Source organism: Porites lutea, chromosome 10 (genome assembly GCF_958299795.1).
Source record: "Porites lutea chromosome 10, jaPorLute2.1, whole genome shotgun sequence".
In the NCBI taxonomy this organism is placed as follows: domain Eukaryota; kingdom Metazoa; phylum Cnidaria; class Anthozoa; order Scleractinia; family Poritidae; genus Porites; species Porites lutea.
Genome location: NC_133210.1, coordinates 26576208 through 26594464, shown reverse-complemented (window position 1 = coordinate 26594464; position 18257 = coordinate 26576208). Strand labels below are relative to the sequence as shown.

The following is an 18257-nucleotide window of genomic DNA, read 5'->3' as shown; positions in this document are numbered from 1 at the left end:
GGCTTCTGGTGCTGACTTTGTCAGAACTCATTTTCATCTCTTATTTAAGCCTTAGCGGATTTAGTTCTCAGTTATATTCAAGGAAACCTTGTGAAATTAGAGGCAAAGAGTGACTACATACAACAACCGAATAGGTGATAGTTTCAGTCGTGATTGGAGATAGAAATTCTGTGAAAAAGTCGAGCAAAGGAGCTTTCTGCGAGGGCGCTGATTAAGGAGTCGCCTCTCTTAAGTTACCGTTTTCAGGTATGTAGCATCATTTTGGTTTCAGCAAAAAAAATATTTTCAAAACCTACAATTAATTTTCTTCTGATTTTTCTTAAAGTTCCTGTCGAGTGCCCAAGACTTAAATTCGAGTGCCCGGACGTTATGGAACAAACTAGGCACTGACTCCCTTTGTTCATAGCTGTCGGAGAGTTGTGTAATCCTTACTTTGGGACTGTTTTTTTTTGTGAGGCGTTTCAAAATTTTTGTTATTTTTTTGAATTTAAAATCCAGATAACATGGCCTGGTATTCTGTAGTTTTGAAAACTGCATTTATAACACTGTAGCTTTCATGTACGCTCGTGATGTTAAGATTCCAGGCATGAAAGAATGAACTGCACATTCAATAACACTTTTCTGGTTTATTACCGAAGTTTGTTTCGGCGATTGCCGCAAATAACTGCCATCAAAAAAATGTTTAACTCTTACTCATTTCTAGTATCTCTCTGCCAAGTTTATTTTGTTTTGGTTTTGACCTCAACCAATCACAAGGCACGAAACTGATATCCAGAAATGGTCATGGCCTGGACCAGTTTTTTGTCCACGGCATTTCCCCCTTTTTGTCGCGGCACAATCTACTTTAAAAAAAAATGAGCTACGTTTTTACCCCCACTACCCCCTAAACAATGTTGTACCGCTGCTTAAAAAAACATGAATACCCGAAGAAAGCTGCAAACAAAGCAACCTTAGTTGGCGATGGGGCGTTGGGAGGGGCCCGGGTTTTTTCCCCAAATATACTTTAATTTCTCAATAGTGTCTCAATGTTGCAACCTATTGTAGCTGTTGGTTATAAAACGTGACCCGGATTCAAACGACATGGGCAACGAGTGGTACTGTACTCGATCGAGTACTTTTCGTTATACTTCATATGACAGATTTATAACTCTCTGGTTGTATGCTGGAGAAGCAACCAGTGACTATTAGAAATGAATGTTACAGAGCAGCGCTTTTGTGCGACCCTGTCAGATTTGAACTTATGAGGGGCGACATGTAGACTTGCTACAAGTCGATCTCTCGTAGTTCTCACCTAGTTCACACCTTAGCGAGCGTAGTGAGCGAACAAAAGCAAACGAAGCGAGCTTCAACGAGGTAAGGCATAACCGACCAGAAAAAAAAAAAATTAAAAGGACTTTTAGAAAGACTAGGCGACATGCTGTTCTTCACTGTTACTTATCGAAAGAAACCCTTTATTTTATGTAATAAAAATGATATACTTATTCCTCTTAATTAGTTCCAAAACTCGTCAGTACAACATGAGGAAGCTGACAGAACTACCCACAGCTCTCATTGGCGCAGAACGATGGCAACTGTTTTTGGAGTCTGTCTGCTGTATTCCGTTTATAGAGGTAAGCTATATATGGGGTAACCCTTACATGTTTTGGGATGAGGGTGAAAGGCTCCCATGTTGAAGCCACGAACCATGTTCTTCGATACATAATGAGGCTATTTTTCCCAAGAGTCGTTTCCATTTAACACATTAAAATACTTAAAATTATAGTGAGGTCAGACATTTCCCCGTAATGACCGAACGGACGAGGTTAACAAGTTAATTATTATATGGCCTTTTCATTCTTCACCTGAGCTTGCGATCCATTAAAACCAACACATGGTCCGCGGATAACATTAAAAAACACGTCACTTTAACGATTTGTATACTTGAGCCCTAGATACATTAAGGTGGCACTGGTCAGTGGAGGCTCTTTTTTACAGCCGTCAATTGGCCATAACATGGATGTCCATAAGGATGCCCACTATCAAGTTAAACACAGATTGTATTTGCCTTGGACACCTTGCTAGTAATGCCCGGTCATTACAAGAAAAGAGCCAATCAGTGCGCACGTGCTATTGTAGCCATATAATAAAACGATATAACGAAGGGCTAAGGGACTGGCAAAATTTGTTCGCTATACCGAGGTTTCGTTATGTCGGGGTTTTTTTTTTATATATTTTACCTCTTTTTCAGGCAAAGTGTAATATTGGTCTAGTTTACGAGCTCATAAACGAAATAAAACAGGCTTCAAGCCTCGCGAGGTCACGTGGGAACCAACAAGCAGCCTTGAGTTTTAAAGAGTTTGCGCAGATGTTAAGTGAAAATGTTCAAGTTCTAGATCAGTACCCAGAATGCACCTTACAGCAATCTGCTAATTTTCCTGACTCAAGCGCACCGGCAAAGGCGGCTCAGGTAAACAATGTAGTCTTCTTACGAATTCATTCAATCATGTTATGTTCGCCCTGCATAAGGAAATTCAATACTGTTGGACTCTGGAAACCACGCCATGGATTCTAGATTCTAGCTGCTAGATCCTGCATTCCTTGTCGGTGGAACTTGATTCTGGATTCCAATGTTTAGTGGGATTCCGGATTTCTTGAACTGAATTCAGGATTCCAAAAGCCAAAATATGCTGGCGATTGGCTGTTCATTCGCCCGGTTTCCGTAACAAGTTAGCTGAGTCGAACTTGAAAAGTGAAAACTTCAAGGAAGAGTACATTACTCTCAACCCATCAAAACAAATAATACAATCAAAGAAACACACAGATGTATTCTAGGAACCTTTTCTTTCTACTTCCAGACCTATATAGCCTCTCTGACTAACAAGCCGCATTGGTTATGTCACGTGAACAAACCTCAGGAGTTGAGCGCCAAGGTGCTGTCTTTAAACTGGGGTAGATTCTCTGGATCTCAGTGTATTGTTTTCTCACCCGATGGCCGCCATCTTTGTTGTGGCACAAAATCCGAGACTGGTCGCACGTATTACTTGACCCTATGGGACGTCGAAACAGGCAAGTGCCATGTTTGGTTTGCGATTGTGTATTAAACACCAGAGGGGGTGTTTCATTAAATATTCAAACACAGAGAAGTAAGTTCAATAAACGACATGAGCAGAGTTTCTTTAAGACCGACTTTGAGGTGTCGCGAGAGAGGGTGGCTTGACAAGGACATTACGGCCATCGGCTCCAACTAATGTGGGTATCCAGGAATCCCTTCTTTACACAACACACGAAAGGTGGACTACGCTACCGGGCTGTAGGTCCCTTTTACGATTTGAGTAGCAGTATGGGTCCTTTCAACTCCCCTTTCGACAATGAAATATGCAGGCTGAGACAAGACCAACGGCTTAATCCTTTAAGTATTTTTCTCTTGGCAATATCAGTACACACTGAGTATTTATAAAATGATCACCAATAGGAAAATGCCTTGGTCTTTTATCAAATTCTCTCCACTAATTCTTGGGGCTTGAAGGGGTTAACACATGTGCCCAATAACTCGATCGTCTAAACTGTGAAAAAGGTCTTAATCAAAGCCAACTTGTTTCGTGCAACTGGAAACATTAGTAACTTTTCCAATGTCATATTTTTCAGGAGCACTGTTGATGACAGTTCCTAGTGAGAATAAAAGTTATTTCCGAGTGTTGTATTCGCCCGACGGAAGTCACGTTGCCTGTGGGATGAGTAAGGCGGAAGTCAGAATACTGGACAGTACCACTGGAGCACAGGTAGGGCGCTGCTGCATCTGTTAGTCCGCGAATATTGCACTGGCCACCGCGGAGAGAAAACAAAGTTCGAAAACAAGTCGGAAACGTTGAGGATAATCTCAAGGCTATTCCAGCGATGCAATATCCACCTCTCTCCGCCGCTGAATTCTGTTTATGCATTTATATGTAATGTGTTTATGTCTCTCTTTTGCCACCATATGCTCTAAAACTTGTACATACGGAGTCGCACAAGGACAGTTAGTGGAAGTAGGTACGTCTTCAGACGTTCTAGAGTCACTCGATGAAAACTCCCTTCTCTGAGACAGTGTCCGCCGACCGTCTCGAAATTAGGCTAAGTAGAACAAGTAGCCTGTTCCCAGCTTTGTTCAGGGCGTTCAGATAGTAGGGAGCGGCGAGAAGTAAAGGAAGCGATGAAAAATGGTGGACTTAGCGACAGCCGTGGATGAACGTATTTCCTTACTATCGGAACGCCAGCAACAAGGTCTGGACGCCTGGAACGGGGTCTGGAAAGAGGAAAGATAAGAAATGGCTTTCGCTTTCCCTGTCGCTGAAAACACGCTTAACAGCCTACAACTACTGAATAAAAGTTCAGTGCCGCGTTTGTATGACGGTTTTTAATGTTCCTTTTAGGTTAAAAGTATGACCAATACAAGCAAAGAGTTTAAGAACTCCGAAGTCGTTCACATGGATTTCTCTCCAGATGGAAAATATCTTGCTGCAGGATACGAGTAAGTGTAATAACTAGTAAGCGTCTAATAAGTGTAGCACAGCCTTACAAACAAGTGATTTCCCGGCCGCGGTAGACGTTTGTAGCCTGGTGTGTTCGTTGTCCTATCTTGAATGACTCATGAGAACTTTTTCCGTTCAAATTTCATTCTATTGACATCTATATGAACGCATTCAGGCAAATGAAAAATTCTTTGAGAGGGACTCGCGGCCTGAAGTGAGGCAAAATGGGCATAAAACGCTACCGGTAGACAGCAAAGCACAACAGGTCCATTTCTGTGAAAAACCCAGAATTGATGTTTTTGTGTGTGCGTTATACCATTCGGCTATTTGATCACTTTCACTCTGTAAGAAATATTTTGCTCACGTTTATTGTTTCCTTCAAATATCTAGAAATCGCCACATTGTGATCTGGGATGTTGAAAACTGTGAGGTGGTCCATTCATTGGTAAACGAAGACAGTTCCTCTAAGTGGTACGTCAGAAAAATGGGCTATGACATGTTTCTTTACCATGGTCAACTACGGTTGATCCCTACTTTTGTCAGAGCAGTTTGACCGTGGTCAGCCTTAGTTCAATTTAACGTTCACGGTAGACCATGGCTGGAAATCTTAGCCTCGTACCCAGGCCATTTCGCGCTATCCGAGTTACCAGAGGAGGCTTGGAACCGAGCGCGATTGCGAATTTTTTGTTAGTGAATTTTACCGACAAGCTTGACAGGTGACGTCACATCCGAAATCGCCGACGACGACTGGAGACGAGGCTGTGGAAATCTATCTATCCAAGGTCCTCTGGCCGGGGAACAAGACTGTATGGTTTAATTACTAGCTGTACGCTGAGTTTTATTGGATGCCATGAAGAAAACAGTTATTAAGAGAACTGGAAAGCCGTTGATTATTGTTAGATAAATAAAGTTTCAAAAGAAACTGTAGTGCTACGCTGGTGAGGGAGTTAAACATAAAAAAGGTTTTATCTAAGCAGTCAATGAAGATGAATTCCCACTGTAAAAAATTAAAGAGCTTAGGTCAAGAACGAATGAAGGGATTGTAGGTTGTGTGTGGATTTTAATCAAACTTAGAGGTGGAGCTACAGAATATGTTAAATCACACAAGCCTTTACACTCTTCCAAGTTCTCTAAAAGGAATTGAAAAGCTTGATCCAGGTGGGGTTGATGATTTTTTTAACCTTTTTGATAGCCACGAAAGCAAGATCACTTCACTTCGGTACACACCAAACGGACGTTACTTGTGGTCCGTAGAGGAGAAAGGAATACACAAGACATGGGACGCGCAGTCTAATTACCAATGTCTAGCTAAAGGAACTTGTTTAGCAAAATGGTAAGTTGTTTGCACGTTATCTGAGAAGGTTTGTTTGGTGAATCCAAAAGCTCAAAAATAGGCATGTAATAAGTGTATAGAAACTGGCTCGTAACAAGTGCATGAACCTATAACGCGTTTTTGTCCCGGAAGGACTACTGAACAAAGGTTTATACGGGGAGGCTCCGCCCCGACGTCCATCCCTTTACCCCCTTATATCGTACTATTTTTGACAGAAAGGGCACATACCTAATTCAGAAATTTCTATCCCTTTTAACTGCTGTAAATGTACTGTCCTTAAAATATGAATAAATCATTAAACCACAAAACCAGAACGTTTTCTCGACTTAGTGACAGCCATAAAAGGCATCTGTCAGCCCTTTTTGGCCTTTTCACAGACCTAAATGACAGATTTCCTACCCTTTCGTATACTTCAACAAGTAAAATCCCCCACCTTTTCATAAACCTGAAGCCTGAAAACGGTAACCCTTCCGGGCGGAGCCTTCCCCTGTGGACCATTATAGGGACAACTCCCCGGGGGGTTGTGAAAAAAAAAGCTATCAAGGCTTCTAGGCAGAATTGATGTTATGTCCTTTAATGCCATGATCAGATGTCTCTAAAGGTGGCCACAGACAGGGTTTTATTTCGTCCGGCTCAGCAGTACTTTTGCCTCCTGATTGGAACTTAGAACACCATTTAGGTTTGAGGTCGTTCTTAGCCCTTTTCGATTATTTCTTTATTATTATTTTTTGATTACTTACATGACTTGATTCATACAGGTATGATGACGACGAAGGAGATAAATTAGAAGGAGAGATTCCTGGGGGAATATTTACAGGGCATTATGAAATGGAATTTCCAGAAGGTAGCCCCAAATTCAATAATGTAATGACGTAAAATAGGAAATTAGTTAAGAATCTTGCTGTGTATATCTTGTTGCAGCAGTTGAGGATTAGCCAAGTTTACCATGAATACCCTGGTTAACCACGCTTTTTGCATGTATGGTAAAGCCTGGTAAGCCTGTTTTGACAACCAGAAAGGTTGGGATGGTTGAACCAGGCTTGAACCCTGGTAAACCTTGGTTTAACCAGGCTTTTGATTCACGGGAATGTGCTAGGCTAAGTAACCCTAAACTCTAGGTGACACATATAAAAAGTGTGATGAACTGCAACGCGTTCCTAAACTTAGATATGTAAAATTTCCGACTAAAGTCAATTTGGAAGCTTTGCATGGTTGTGAAGTACCCAGACTATTACACGTTCTTGTCATAAGTTTATACTTTCCCCCTTTTTTCCTTTTCGCTAACGCGGTTGAACCAGGATATCGGGACAGAAATATTTGATCACTCAAATGTGGTAAAGCTCCGGCCAGGCAGCTATCCCTTCTTGAGTTGTGCCAATCGATCCAGGTTTTACAAGAGTTCAAACAGAGTCATACAATTTCTTGCATTCGTCTTCACAGTTTTCATTTTGTTTTCTTTAAATTATTTGCCTCTTTTTGATGTTTAAAGTACAGTGTAAGATTTGATCAATTCTTGTCTCCAGGTAACAGCGGAGATGCCAGTTTTCCCATACGATTTTGGGACGATGGAACCCTCAGCGGTGAAGGTTCAGATAAAGATGGCGACTATACTATAAAGGGTAGGTTAAAATGGCATCATGATCGAAAAATGTATTGGAACTTACTTGAGACGCTGTTTCTTGATCTGAGCACAATGAATCACAAGTTTTTGTCTTATAGAGAGTTCTCAAATGACGTCACGTTGTTTTGGTGTCCCAACACGATGAAACGGCGGCCATGTTGGTGTCCCAAACCAATTCTGTGGGAGTTGAAACTTTTCTTATGTAAAAAACTTTCTTTTGTTCTAATAAATTTACAAAACTGATGGTCAGGTGAGCAAAACCGCTCTGTAGCCTTATTCATCCTGGATTAGTCCTGAGAAATGATCTTTTTAACAAAAAGAAAATAATTTTCTACCCTCTAAACTCTTTTTTGGACTTTTTGACGTCATTTCTATGGTCTACTAAGTATTTATTTAAAAAAGACAAACATTTTGCATGGTCTTTACCCTATAGACCACAGAAATGATGACAAATGAAAATGTTCATAACTCAAGTTCGGCTCTTGTTTCCACCGCAAAGTTTTGGACAGTTTTGCTTCCACTTCTTTCTAAGGAGCCAAGACAATTTTTATTGTGATCGTTGGAGGTAAAACCAAAGTATTTAAAAATCGATAAGTTTGGACTGCCTTAAAAGCCGCCTCCTAATTGAGACTGAGTCTCTACAAGACTGTAGGTACTTCCTTTCTATTTGTAGGCACTTACGATTTAGCCAGTGGTACGATGAAGCTTGTTCAGGAGCAGTACATTGCTTCAGCAGAGTATGACTTGCAGTTCGAGTTTACTCCAAACACTGAAGCTGCTGACGGAACATGTAAGCAAAGGATTAACTGAAACCAATATATTTCCTTTTCTTTTGGGAGCAAAAACACCCGAGGGGTTGGCACTAGTGTTGATATATGTTAGGTGTGCACCGCGAGGATTCTTAAAGGGGCTCTGTCACGACTCTCTAGTTCGTAATGGTAACAGGACTGAGTGGAGTGTAATTCGGCCTGCTACGTGAGAAATTTCTGCTATTTGATTGGCTTAGAGCAGTGGTATTTCAGCGTAATTTGAAATACCTACATGTGAAAATAACAAACTTTTTGAGGGTAGTAGTAAAAACAAATAATAGCATTATTTGTATGTGATATTTGGCATACATACTCCTCGTGATATTTCAAAATTGGCTCAAATTTATGTATAACAATTTCGAAATATCACTCTTGATATTTATGCCAAATATCACTACAAATCATGCTATTACCTATACTAATTATACGAGTGATTAACAATTTGAGCTAATTTGTTTTGCGTTTTGTTTAATCACGAGTGTGATTACAGACCGAATTGGACGACACGAAGTTCTGTTACCAATTAATCATAACTATAACAAAATTTGTGATATTATAGGTATTTTTAAATTAAAACAAAAAATTCCGAGAGTTTTTGCTGGCAGAGAAAAAAGCCATTTGAGTGCGCACGTGCGATGGTGCGTACTGTCCAATCACCTAGGCATGACGCGGACTGTCCTATTTCACTGTCCTATTAAGGTGATGTTAGACGAGACGATTCGCAACGACCATTTTTAGCGCAGCAAAGCGTTGCATCATTGTTGCGACATTGTTTCCAATGGCTGCAATGGTGGCGAATCGCCCCGTGTAAATTCATCCGTATTGCTGAAATCAGGACAGTTGATAGCCAATCAGATTTGAGAGTTTTGCTATAGTTATGATTAAATTTGTTATTAATGCCAATTGCACGTCTTTATTCGCTATGGAACTTGAGAAATTACTTGTGAATGGCAAAATTAGAGCTTTGCGTCAAACAAAGTATCCCCAAAGGTTTGAATCCTATTACTTTATTTTTCACAGGCTTCTTTTCGCTGTTGGGTGATTTGCTCATATAACTGCGATGATCACTGATCTGTTCAGTGACCCATCTGTTCTATTAAATAAAGACTTTTTTGCAATCTAATTACAAATATTGACAAATAGAGGAGCGATTAGGCGAACTGTTATTATTCTCCGTTTCTTTTTGGATATCAGGCCACATATGGGGAAAATATGTGATTCCTACGTGGGCAGGAACGTATAAAGGAACAATTGACATGACGCTAACGGAACCATACCCGTAAGTACAACAAATCTGTACTTCTTCACTCAGTTTTTCTTTCTAAAACAGTTTGTGGCTAGATAACCATTACTTAATTTCTGTTATATTGTTACGGGTTTCTCAAATTCGACCAACCTGTTTCTCAATATCCCGTGCCGTGACCCTTTTCTAAATAACCCGTTGGCCGTTTCTCAATTTCCGGTTATGCCGTTACTCGTTCCTAACCACCCGGTTCTAATATCCGTATTTCGTCACATGTAAGGTAATCCAAGATATAGCCTGTGTACAGCTCCCCCCCTCCCCCCTCCTCCTCCTCCCCTCAGGAAAAATCGGAGATATTCGGAGATTTTTTTCCTAAGGGGAGGAGGCGGAGATTTTCTATACACAGGCTATCCAAGATAGTCTTGGGTTGTGGATTTCAGTTACTGAATTCCGGATTCTTTTTCAGTGGAACTTGGATTCTAGTTTCCAATCGTTAGAGGTATTCTGGATTCCTTGAACTGAACTCCCAGGGTTCCGGACTCCACAAGCAAAAATTTGCCGAATTTCGGAATCTGAATTAGCGCCATTTAGTATTGTCTAATTCCTTTACAGGGAAGATCCAAAAGAAGAAGGAAATCTCAACAGAGCCAGGAGTGGTGATGTGTCAGGGGATTCTCGTCTTGCAGTAACGGCCAATGATGACTGTACTCTAAAAATATACAGTCTTCAGGGTAAGAACACCGCAGTTCTTTGGAGATAGGAGCCCCGTTCTTCGTGTTCACTGCGTTAGACATTAACGAGTCAAAAGGATTCCTCTGAATAATGTATGTTTTCCGATTATATGGCGAAAATAGTGCTCACTCTGATTGGCTGTTTTCTTGCAATGACCGCGCATTACTAGCTGGGTGTCCAAGGCATACGCTATCTGTGTTTAACTTGACAGTGGACTTCCTTATGGATATCCATGTTATAGTCACTTGACAGCTGTCAAAAAGAGCATCTGCTAACCAGTGTCACCTGATTGAACAAAGTTGGTGCGAGCACTTCTCTCAGAGAGGCGTTTTTTTAGACCTCATACACTTCTTACCTTCGTTATGTCCTAAACAGTTTATTCTGTCCTTGTGATACTGCAAGCTTCTTTCAAAGTACGTCATACAAAATGATGTCACTTTATAGCCTGCAAAGCCAAAACGAGATAGTGAATGCCAAGAAATTTGAAAGTCATTACTCAAACGTCGTGTATTTCAGATGAAAAAGAAGTGTCATCTAGAAGAAGAAAGCCCTTAGGGCTTGGAAAAATGGTCACGTGGATCCGCTACAGTACTCAGGGAGGAGACCCACAAGATGTCCGTTTTCACCCTAAGAACCCGGATGTAGTATATGGATGCAGTGCGCATGGTTCGGTGTGTGGATTCTCAGTGTCCACACGGAAGGTAATTAAGAACAAATTCTATCCATCTTGCGTGTCATATAGCCTACTTTGAAGACTTGATGTTAGTAGATGTAATTCATACTGATAGTGTCTACTGGGATAAATTAAAACTGCAATGATGGTCGACGTGGCCCACTCACGATCATGTTGCTTTTCGGTCTCTGAGAAATGCTTTTGATTTTTGTTATTTATCTCAATTTATTCATTTACTTATTGAAGAAGAGAGGAAAAAGCCGCGGAGTTCTCGAAGAGAAACCTTACGGAGTAAGGAGGAGGGCCAATAACAATTAAACAACACCCACACACGGCGTTTTACTATATGAACAATGGAGGCAGTGCCTCAATCATGAGCCTTCTTCACACCTGCTTCCCTTTGCGAAGAATCTCAGTTTTTGTAGGCTTTTATAGAGTCTCGGACTAGATAGCTAGAGCGGTTTTCATTTGAGTGTCGAAAAGTAATTGGTTTTGCACTTTCTACACGATGCGATTGGCTTAAAAGATTCGCGCCACCTTTTCATCCAATCAGAAGTAAAACCAAAGCCAATTGTGACGCGCTCGCATGCATTTTCCCTCGCTTTGCGTCAGCCACATGTAATTACTTCGAGTTTTGATTGGTTCAATGTATTGTCTGTGTCCTATGTGATTGGCCAGAGTAATTACTTTGGTTTTGGTTTTACGACACTCAAACGAAAACCACTCTAACAACAGCGTTGATAAAGACTTACACTGCATGCAAGTGGCTACTTGAAACCGAAAGTATGTATATGTATTATACATGATTCTGTTAACTAAGAGAACTGTAGGCAAACGGCACTGCGTATATTTTCTCTCTAAAGCAAATAGCGGAGTACGTACATGGCAGCGTAATACAAACACTGGCTATCAGCTACGATGGAGCGCGTTTAGTGTCTTTGTGCGATGGTGACAACATAGATGTTTTGGTGAGTTAAATTATAGTTCTAATTAAGAACTCTAAGTGAACAGTCGCGTATTCTCAGAAACAAAAGGCACGCCGGAAAGCTTCATTTTGCTTTGTTTGTTTGTTTTTTCACCAAAAAAGTTAGTACAGTTATTTATACTGAAGGAGGTTCAGCCCTCTCCCGATAGCAAAATGATAAAACGTCTTACATTTGATAACTTGTTTCCGCCACTGAGACATTCTTGCTAAAACTCCTAGTAGAATGACGAATGATGTTAAAAGGTACAATTTTTCAATGGAAGATGTACGAAAGAGGTCCCCTTATAAAGCTTTATCGCATAGCCCCTCCTCCCGGCCAGGAGAACAGCACACGCATTTGGATCTAGTGTCGCGTGTAACAATTGTTGCGATCAAGTTAAATGCCTTCATTCGCTAATTGCACTTTCCCATTTGGCTTAGTTGTGGCAAGGTCAATCTTTATAAGGCTATTAGACGATTGCTTTTTTAAAACCTCAATGTGTGTTTTTCTGTTTAAGGTTTGGGACACAACCTCGACAGGAGCTGGAGAGCAGTCGTTACATGGAGGTGACACTAAAGCCATGGAGATTGCCGCGTTGGAATTTTCGCACGACGGAAGCAAACTAGCTGCTGTCATAGATAATTGCGACTATGTCCAAGTATTAGAAACAGAGAGTGGAAAACTTCTAACCAGCATAGAGGTTATAAAAGTGATCGAACAGAAAACAATGAACAAAAAGACAAAGGAAATCCACCATTGATACAATTTTGCAAATTTATAATTTTTAAATCGTAAATTTCTTGAAGAGTTTTTGCGCATTTGATAAACTACATAAAACACTCGACAAAGTGTTTGATCTTAGATCCAGCTACAGTCGAACCTTCTTTATTCGGGCAACAGAAAACCAGAGCCACTTGCTTACATTATTGAGGTGACCGTATTTTATGAGGTAGGAAATATATGAAGTGTGACATCTTCGGGACAAACAGAAGTGTCTGTTTAGAGAGGTGTTTGTCATAAGACGACTGTGCTTCGAAGTTGGTTTAAAAATAATAGCCTGTGCCTCTTTTTTTTTTACGTACGTATCGCTGTTTGGGAATTGAATGACGCCCTTTGTCTCGTAGTACACAAGTTTCGGGCAACCTCCTTCCAGGCTAGTAGGAGAGAGCCCTGGGAACAAGGATGAAGTTTCGGGCCGACCTCAATCGAAAATGATAATTTAAACAACTTTGGCTTAAGTAAGAAACAATCGACTTATTTTTCATTTCTTTTCTCTCCTCTTAGTTCTACACAAGTAGAGATAATTGTTGCTTTTCGCCCGACGATTCACAACTGCTAGTCTCTAAGGGAAGAAATCTGGTCGTGTTCAATGTTGAGAACGGCAAAGAAGTCGACAGATTCAAGAATATTTATGGCTATGAGACCGGTAGGGCCTGCTTCAGTCCACAAGGTAAGGCTGCTACCTCGTACCCTAACCCTCTCGTTTTTCTCCTCCCCATAGTTCCTTGCACTTCACCACCAGTCAACCGCGTGTAACTCGCGTTTCGCCCTCGCGTCTGTGCGAGAAATGAAACGCCTGAGGTCGAGGAGGCAGATAAGGCTGCGATTATTTAACATGGCAACTAATCAATGAGAAAGGAGTTCCTGAGTTCCTTATTTTTCCCAAACACTCTCTTTAAGCAGACGTGAGTTCGCCATTGCATCACTATTGCAGAATATGTTTGCTTTAAATTATGCATGTAATAGAGGGAGCACTCACTGCGGACCTTTTTTCACCCAGGACAACTGGCAGTACAGGGTTTAGACCAGAGGTATGCACGGAGTAAAATCAAGATCTTTACTTATCCAGATAAGCAGCTTGTTCAACAGTTTGATGATCTGAGTGACAATAACACCTTTATTCCCTGCGTGAGTAATCTTCCTTATATCTTATCTTTCCTTCTTTAATACATGCGCAATAAGTAAAGAATGAAATTTTTATCGTTTTGATATAAGGCATAAGAGTTACTTTGATTACTGAAAAAAATTCCCGTATGCTGATTCTGAGTTTAGGATTTGAATAGACAATGACACCTTTATTTGAAGAAAAAAAGACAATGTTTTAGTTCTTCCAATTTTTTAGGTCTTTCTTGTACTTAAGTTGGGAATGCAAACTTTCCATGAAGGATCAAGTTCACTTTTTACAATAACTGAGGAAGTTCCCTTGTGCTTATTGATTGAAAGCTTTTTCTTTTGTTTCACTTCTCAGGTGTTCTTTTCGAAAGATGGCTCCAAGCTTTATTCCGTTGGCAGCGAAAAGCAAAACAATTTCATTGTAGTTCTCTGCATGAAAACTGGTAGCGTTCTACAGACTATCAAACCTCCAACAGGGTTTGGTCGCTTCTGTCTTGATGTAAGCGGCACCAAATGCATCATTGGTAAGCCTCTTGATTTAGAAGAACATTCAAACCCCTCAACACTACAACGGGCATCCTCTGACAGATAGTTTTTATGGTTGTCAGAGAATGCTGACCTTTCAGGATGTTTCAACATTATTTTAGAATTTTTTCCTCTTCGCTTTGAGCTTGAGGATCAGTTTAGCGTATTTAGCGTTTTTTTTTTGAGTTTCAACAACAGCATCTGAGGGAATAGGCCATTTTCATGATGACGTCATTTTACTACCACGACCAGAATCCTTCAGGGCTTTGCTTTCTTGTACAAATTAAGACTTTTGTTATTCAAACCTCGCTAGGATTACCAAATTTGAATATGAAAGGAAAAACGAAAAGGATTCTGGTCGTAGTAATAAAATGAAGCCATCATGCAAATGGCTTATAGGTGCGATTACCAAGCGCTGCCTGAGAATTGCACTTCCACTTCTCCCCCCAAAGTAAGGACTCTGGTTATTGAACGACTGGAATTTAATGGAGTATATTGGACATTTTTGCCGAAGGTACGAGAGGATCGAAGACCGAACTCTAGAAAACGGCGGAGATCGAGCCAAGCCAGGGAAGTGATGAAAAGACAAAAAAGGCCTGACCATTTTGAATTGGGGGTCGTCAGTGAAACTTAACCTCCAAGTGTTCATAATTACAAAACGTTAGTCACGTTATTATTTATGAATTTATTTCAGGGTCCTGGGATGGAAATGTTTCTGTCTTTGAGCTGGAAACCGGAAAGAACCTGCTAGAAATAAAGCCCCAAAGCTGGAGAATTAACGGTAAGAAAACAGCAAGCCAGTCATACTTCAGCAAACTGACGCACCGGGAACAGTTGCTGTTCTAGAAACGTTGATTATTTTTTACGCTGAATAACAAAGAACACTGCCAGACCTACCTGAAAAGGAAGGATTGGAAGAAATGGGGAACGCCAAGTATGCTCCTAGCCATTTTCTTTGCCATTTTGCGTTGAAAAAGAGAGAGAGTAAGCGACTAGAAGAAATATCTGAAATTCAGGCCATTCGGTTGTGACTTGCAGTCAACCACCTTAATTTGTCAAAAAATTTTATTTAGTGCGTGCCCATGCCTTAAGCGTTTTTTCAAGGCTAATAACTGCTTTTGAGGATAAACGACCATCGTGAAATCATGCGAGAGACTGAACTGGTGTTGAATCGCATTGCACTATGAAAAAAGTATTCTTTTTCCTTTGAAACAGTGGTTTGGGGTGAAATTTTAATTACCCCAGTTTCCTGCGCGGCCTTGAAAATAGTAGAAGCGATAAAGCGATAGGCAATAGGCAGCTGAATAGGAGAAGCGATGGAGCTCTCTACGATTATCCTACATTTCAGTTTGATACAAGACCAACCCAGTTTCGCGTGCATCTACCTCTATTGTAATTTCATAGTTAAAATGGGTAATATCTTTTTCTGAAAACATGTGAACATAAGGATGACCTACTCTCTTTACAATTACTAACTTAATTTTTCCTTTGTTTGTCATTTAAGGTATCAGTAGTTTTCAAATAGATGGCCAGGATTTCGTAGTCAGTGGGTGCGAGGATCGAAGTTTCAAAGTCCTGGACATGAAGACCGGTATGTCCTTTCTTTCACAGTTTTTGTAAACGTTTATATGATAATGGACCGTCAAATATCACTATACAGGGATTAATAAGAACTGTGTCGCCCGCGAATAGTTAGCGTGTCGTAATTGTTGCTGTCGACGAGCACTAACATTTTAACAATTTTGCTTATTAAGATTTTTGTCACAAGGACGAGAACAGGCCTCTACATAATAGACTCTTCCAAGACCAGTTAGCGAATATCCATTGACACTGCTGGAAAGAGCGCCTTAAACTTAGGAAACTTACCAAATTTGAAGGTGACACGTTAATAGCTAGCGACGATATTGCTCCACAAAGTCGCGAAATTTCTACAGACGCTTGTATGGTAGGGGCACGAACTTGCACCCCCCCCCCCCCACCCCACCATACAAGCGTGTATAAAATTAGGTGATTTTGTGGAGATGTATTTTCGTTAGTTTTCAACAAATCATGTTCAGACGTAGTATCTTTGCTAATTTATTGTGGCGTTCTTTTTAGCCATGTTGACAGATTTTCACTAACTGCTCCCAGTCAAAAGTTGGAAAAACCGTGAAAGGGTCTCGATTTGGCAATGATAGGTGTTGCTTGGCAAAATGTAAAAGAAGTTTAAAAGCGCTCAGCTTACAAATTCAAAATCGTGTTAAAATCTATCTGTTACATTCGAATTTGTTCGGACTTTGGCAGAAAAAAAAAAGTTTTGTGATTTACGCTTATGTTAAGGCTGATCGTGGAAACAAAATTGGTTCACAACGTTGAAAAACATGCATTTGTTTGAAATATACAGGGTTACAGTTAGCGCACATGACGAGCCCTCAAGGCGTTTCAGCGGCTGCAGCAACGACAATACCAGGCACCGATAGGACGTATGTGGCCCTTGGGGACCAGGGATCGTTTGTCCGAATTCTACGATGGATGTGAATGTTACGTTTGTGTGATGTAACATCATTCAGAAGATCGACCTTGTAATCTGCCTGTTTGGTCACTGAATGACGTTTATACACCAAGCATCATTTGAAAATGAAAGAGTTATTCTATCTGTAACCAAAGTCAACGTTGGCCCTAGATAAGAATGATCAAGAGTCTTTATCGATCATGTCAACCCTTCGGGTACATGACTGGCAAAGAATTCCTAATTGTCTACGAGAGGATTACTTAACACTCTTAACACAGAGCATGACCGTGAACTTAGATTGTAAGCCACACTATGAGGCATTCTCACGATTCTAATGTTATAGCAATATCACAAAAAGAAGAAAAGTAGACGGTCCAAATGAGCTTTTTTTCATTTTTTGTGGAAAATGGTAAACACGTTTCGGATTGAAATGTGGTTGATAGCATATTTAAATTTGATCCATTCGCAGTCAAAATTAATCCTTTCGCGTTCAAAAGTATACGATTCCTTATATTATTTCTTAATTTTTTATTCAATAAAAAGTGGAACCAGTATAGTGTAGAAGAAAAAGATGCGAAAATCCTTGCCCCATATCATAACTGAACGACACATTATTAATAATTAAGAGAGGATAAATATCTAATCCTTTCTTGTATTAATATATTATTATCTAAGTCTCAGTCTCAAAATGAACTATAAAATAAATTCAATATACCTCAAGATTTTTTTTATACTTATTTAAGGAAAAATGTGTATGATTTTGACGGAGAGGTGTCGTATGTTTGTAGATTGTCATCCCAGCCTGTAACGTACCTCTGATAAGAACGGTTGTAACTTGATAATCTGAGTAGGTTTTTAGTTTACAGATCAGGTTATGAGTCTAGTCAAGTCAAGTTAGAGTTCTCGTATACCATAGTATGGTAACAACAACAACAGTTCTTTCTACTAGTAAACTAATTGGCCTTGGGGCGATGACGACTCTCAGACTTGTATTTAAAAACGTGACTTATAATTCACCAACAAGAAGTCTCGTTTATAACGTTATGTGAAGTCACATCTACATATTGGGGACCTATTTATTTTCTGGATACGGAATGATTGGAATAAAGCGACCATTTGTATAGTGTTCTTTTTTAAAGCACCTGAACGTCATGGAAACCAAAACGCAGGCAACTGGGTACGGAGTGTCCTCTGTCCAAGCCTCTAAGCTCTTTTATGTTTATTCCCATGACTTGGACACCTGTGTCTCTACTGCACTGCGGTAGTTTTTTGACCCGTATTTGTCGAGTTCTTTCCAGTATGCATGGAGAAAATAGAGAGGCTGAGTGCAGTTTACCTTATAACAGGGAGAGGGAGGCATAGGAACAAGGCAGCAATTAAAAGTTTCATTAAATGCAACCGTCTCTCTTTAGAATAAGTAGAGCCCTGCAGCTGGGCCCAGTTGTTCGAAGGCCGGTTAGCGCTAACCCAGGGTTGAATCTTAAC

General features: G+C 40.3%; 2 protein-coding genes across 2 annotated transcripts; both read left to right on the top strand.

Moving 5' to 3' along the window:
• The first annotated feature begins 3028 nt into the window (after nucleotides 1-3028).
• LOC140949721 (uncharacterized) lies at nucleotides 3029-10253 on the top strand. The gene is made up of 10 exons (XM_073398858.1): nucleotides 3029-3122; nucleotides 3625-3758; nucleotides 4389-4486; nucleotides 4878-4958; nucleotides 5680-5820; nucleotides 6579-6664; nucleotides 7344-7439; nucleotides 8115-8231; nucleotides 9445-9529; nucleotides 10106-10253. The coding sequence occupies exons 1-10, from the start codon at nucleotides 3029-3031 to the stop codon at nucleotides 10251-10253; spliced, it is 1080 nt and encodes a 359-aa protein (XP_073254959.1).
• Nucleotides 10254-10753: 500 nt separating this feature from the next.
• LOC140949719 (uncharacterized) lies at nucleotides 10754-13810 on the top strand. The gene is made up of 5 exons (XM_073398857.1): nucleotides 10754-10926; nucleotides 11762-11866; nucleotides 12381-12563; nucleotides 13148-13313; nucleotides 13644-13810. The coding sequence occupies exons 1-5, from the start codon at nucleotides 10792-10794 to the stop codon at nucleotides 13808-13810; spliced, it is 756 nt and encodes a 251-aa protein (XP_073254958.1). The 5' UTR covers nucleotides 10754-10791.
• The last annotated feature ends 4447 nt before the right edge of the window (nucleotides 13811-18257 follow it).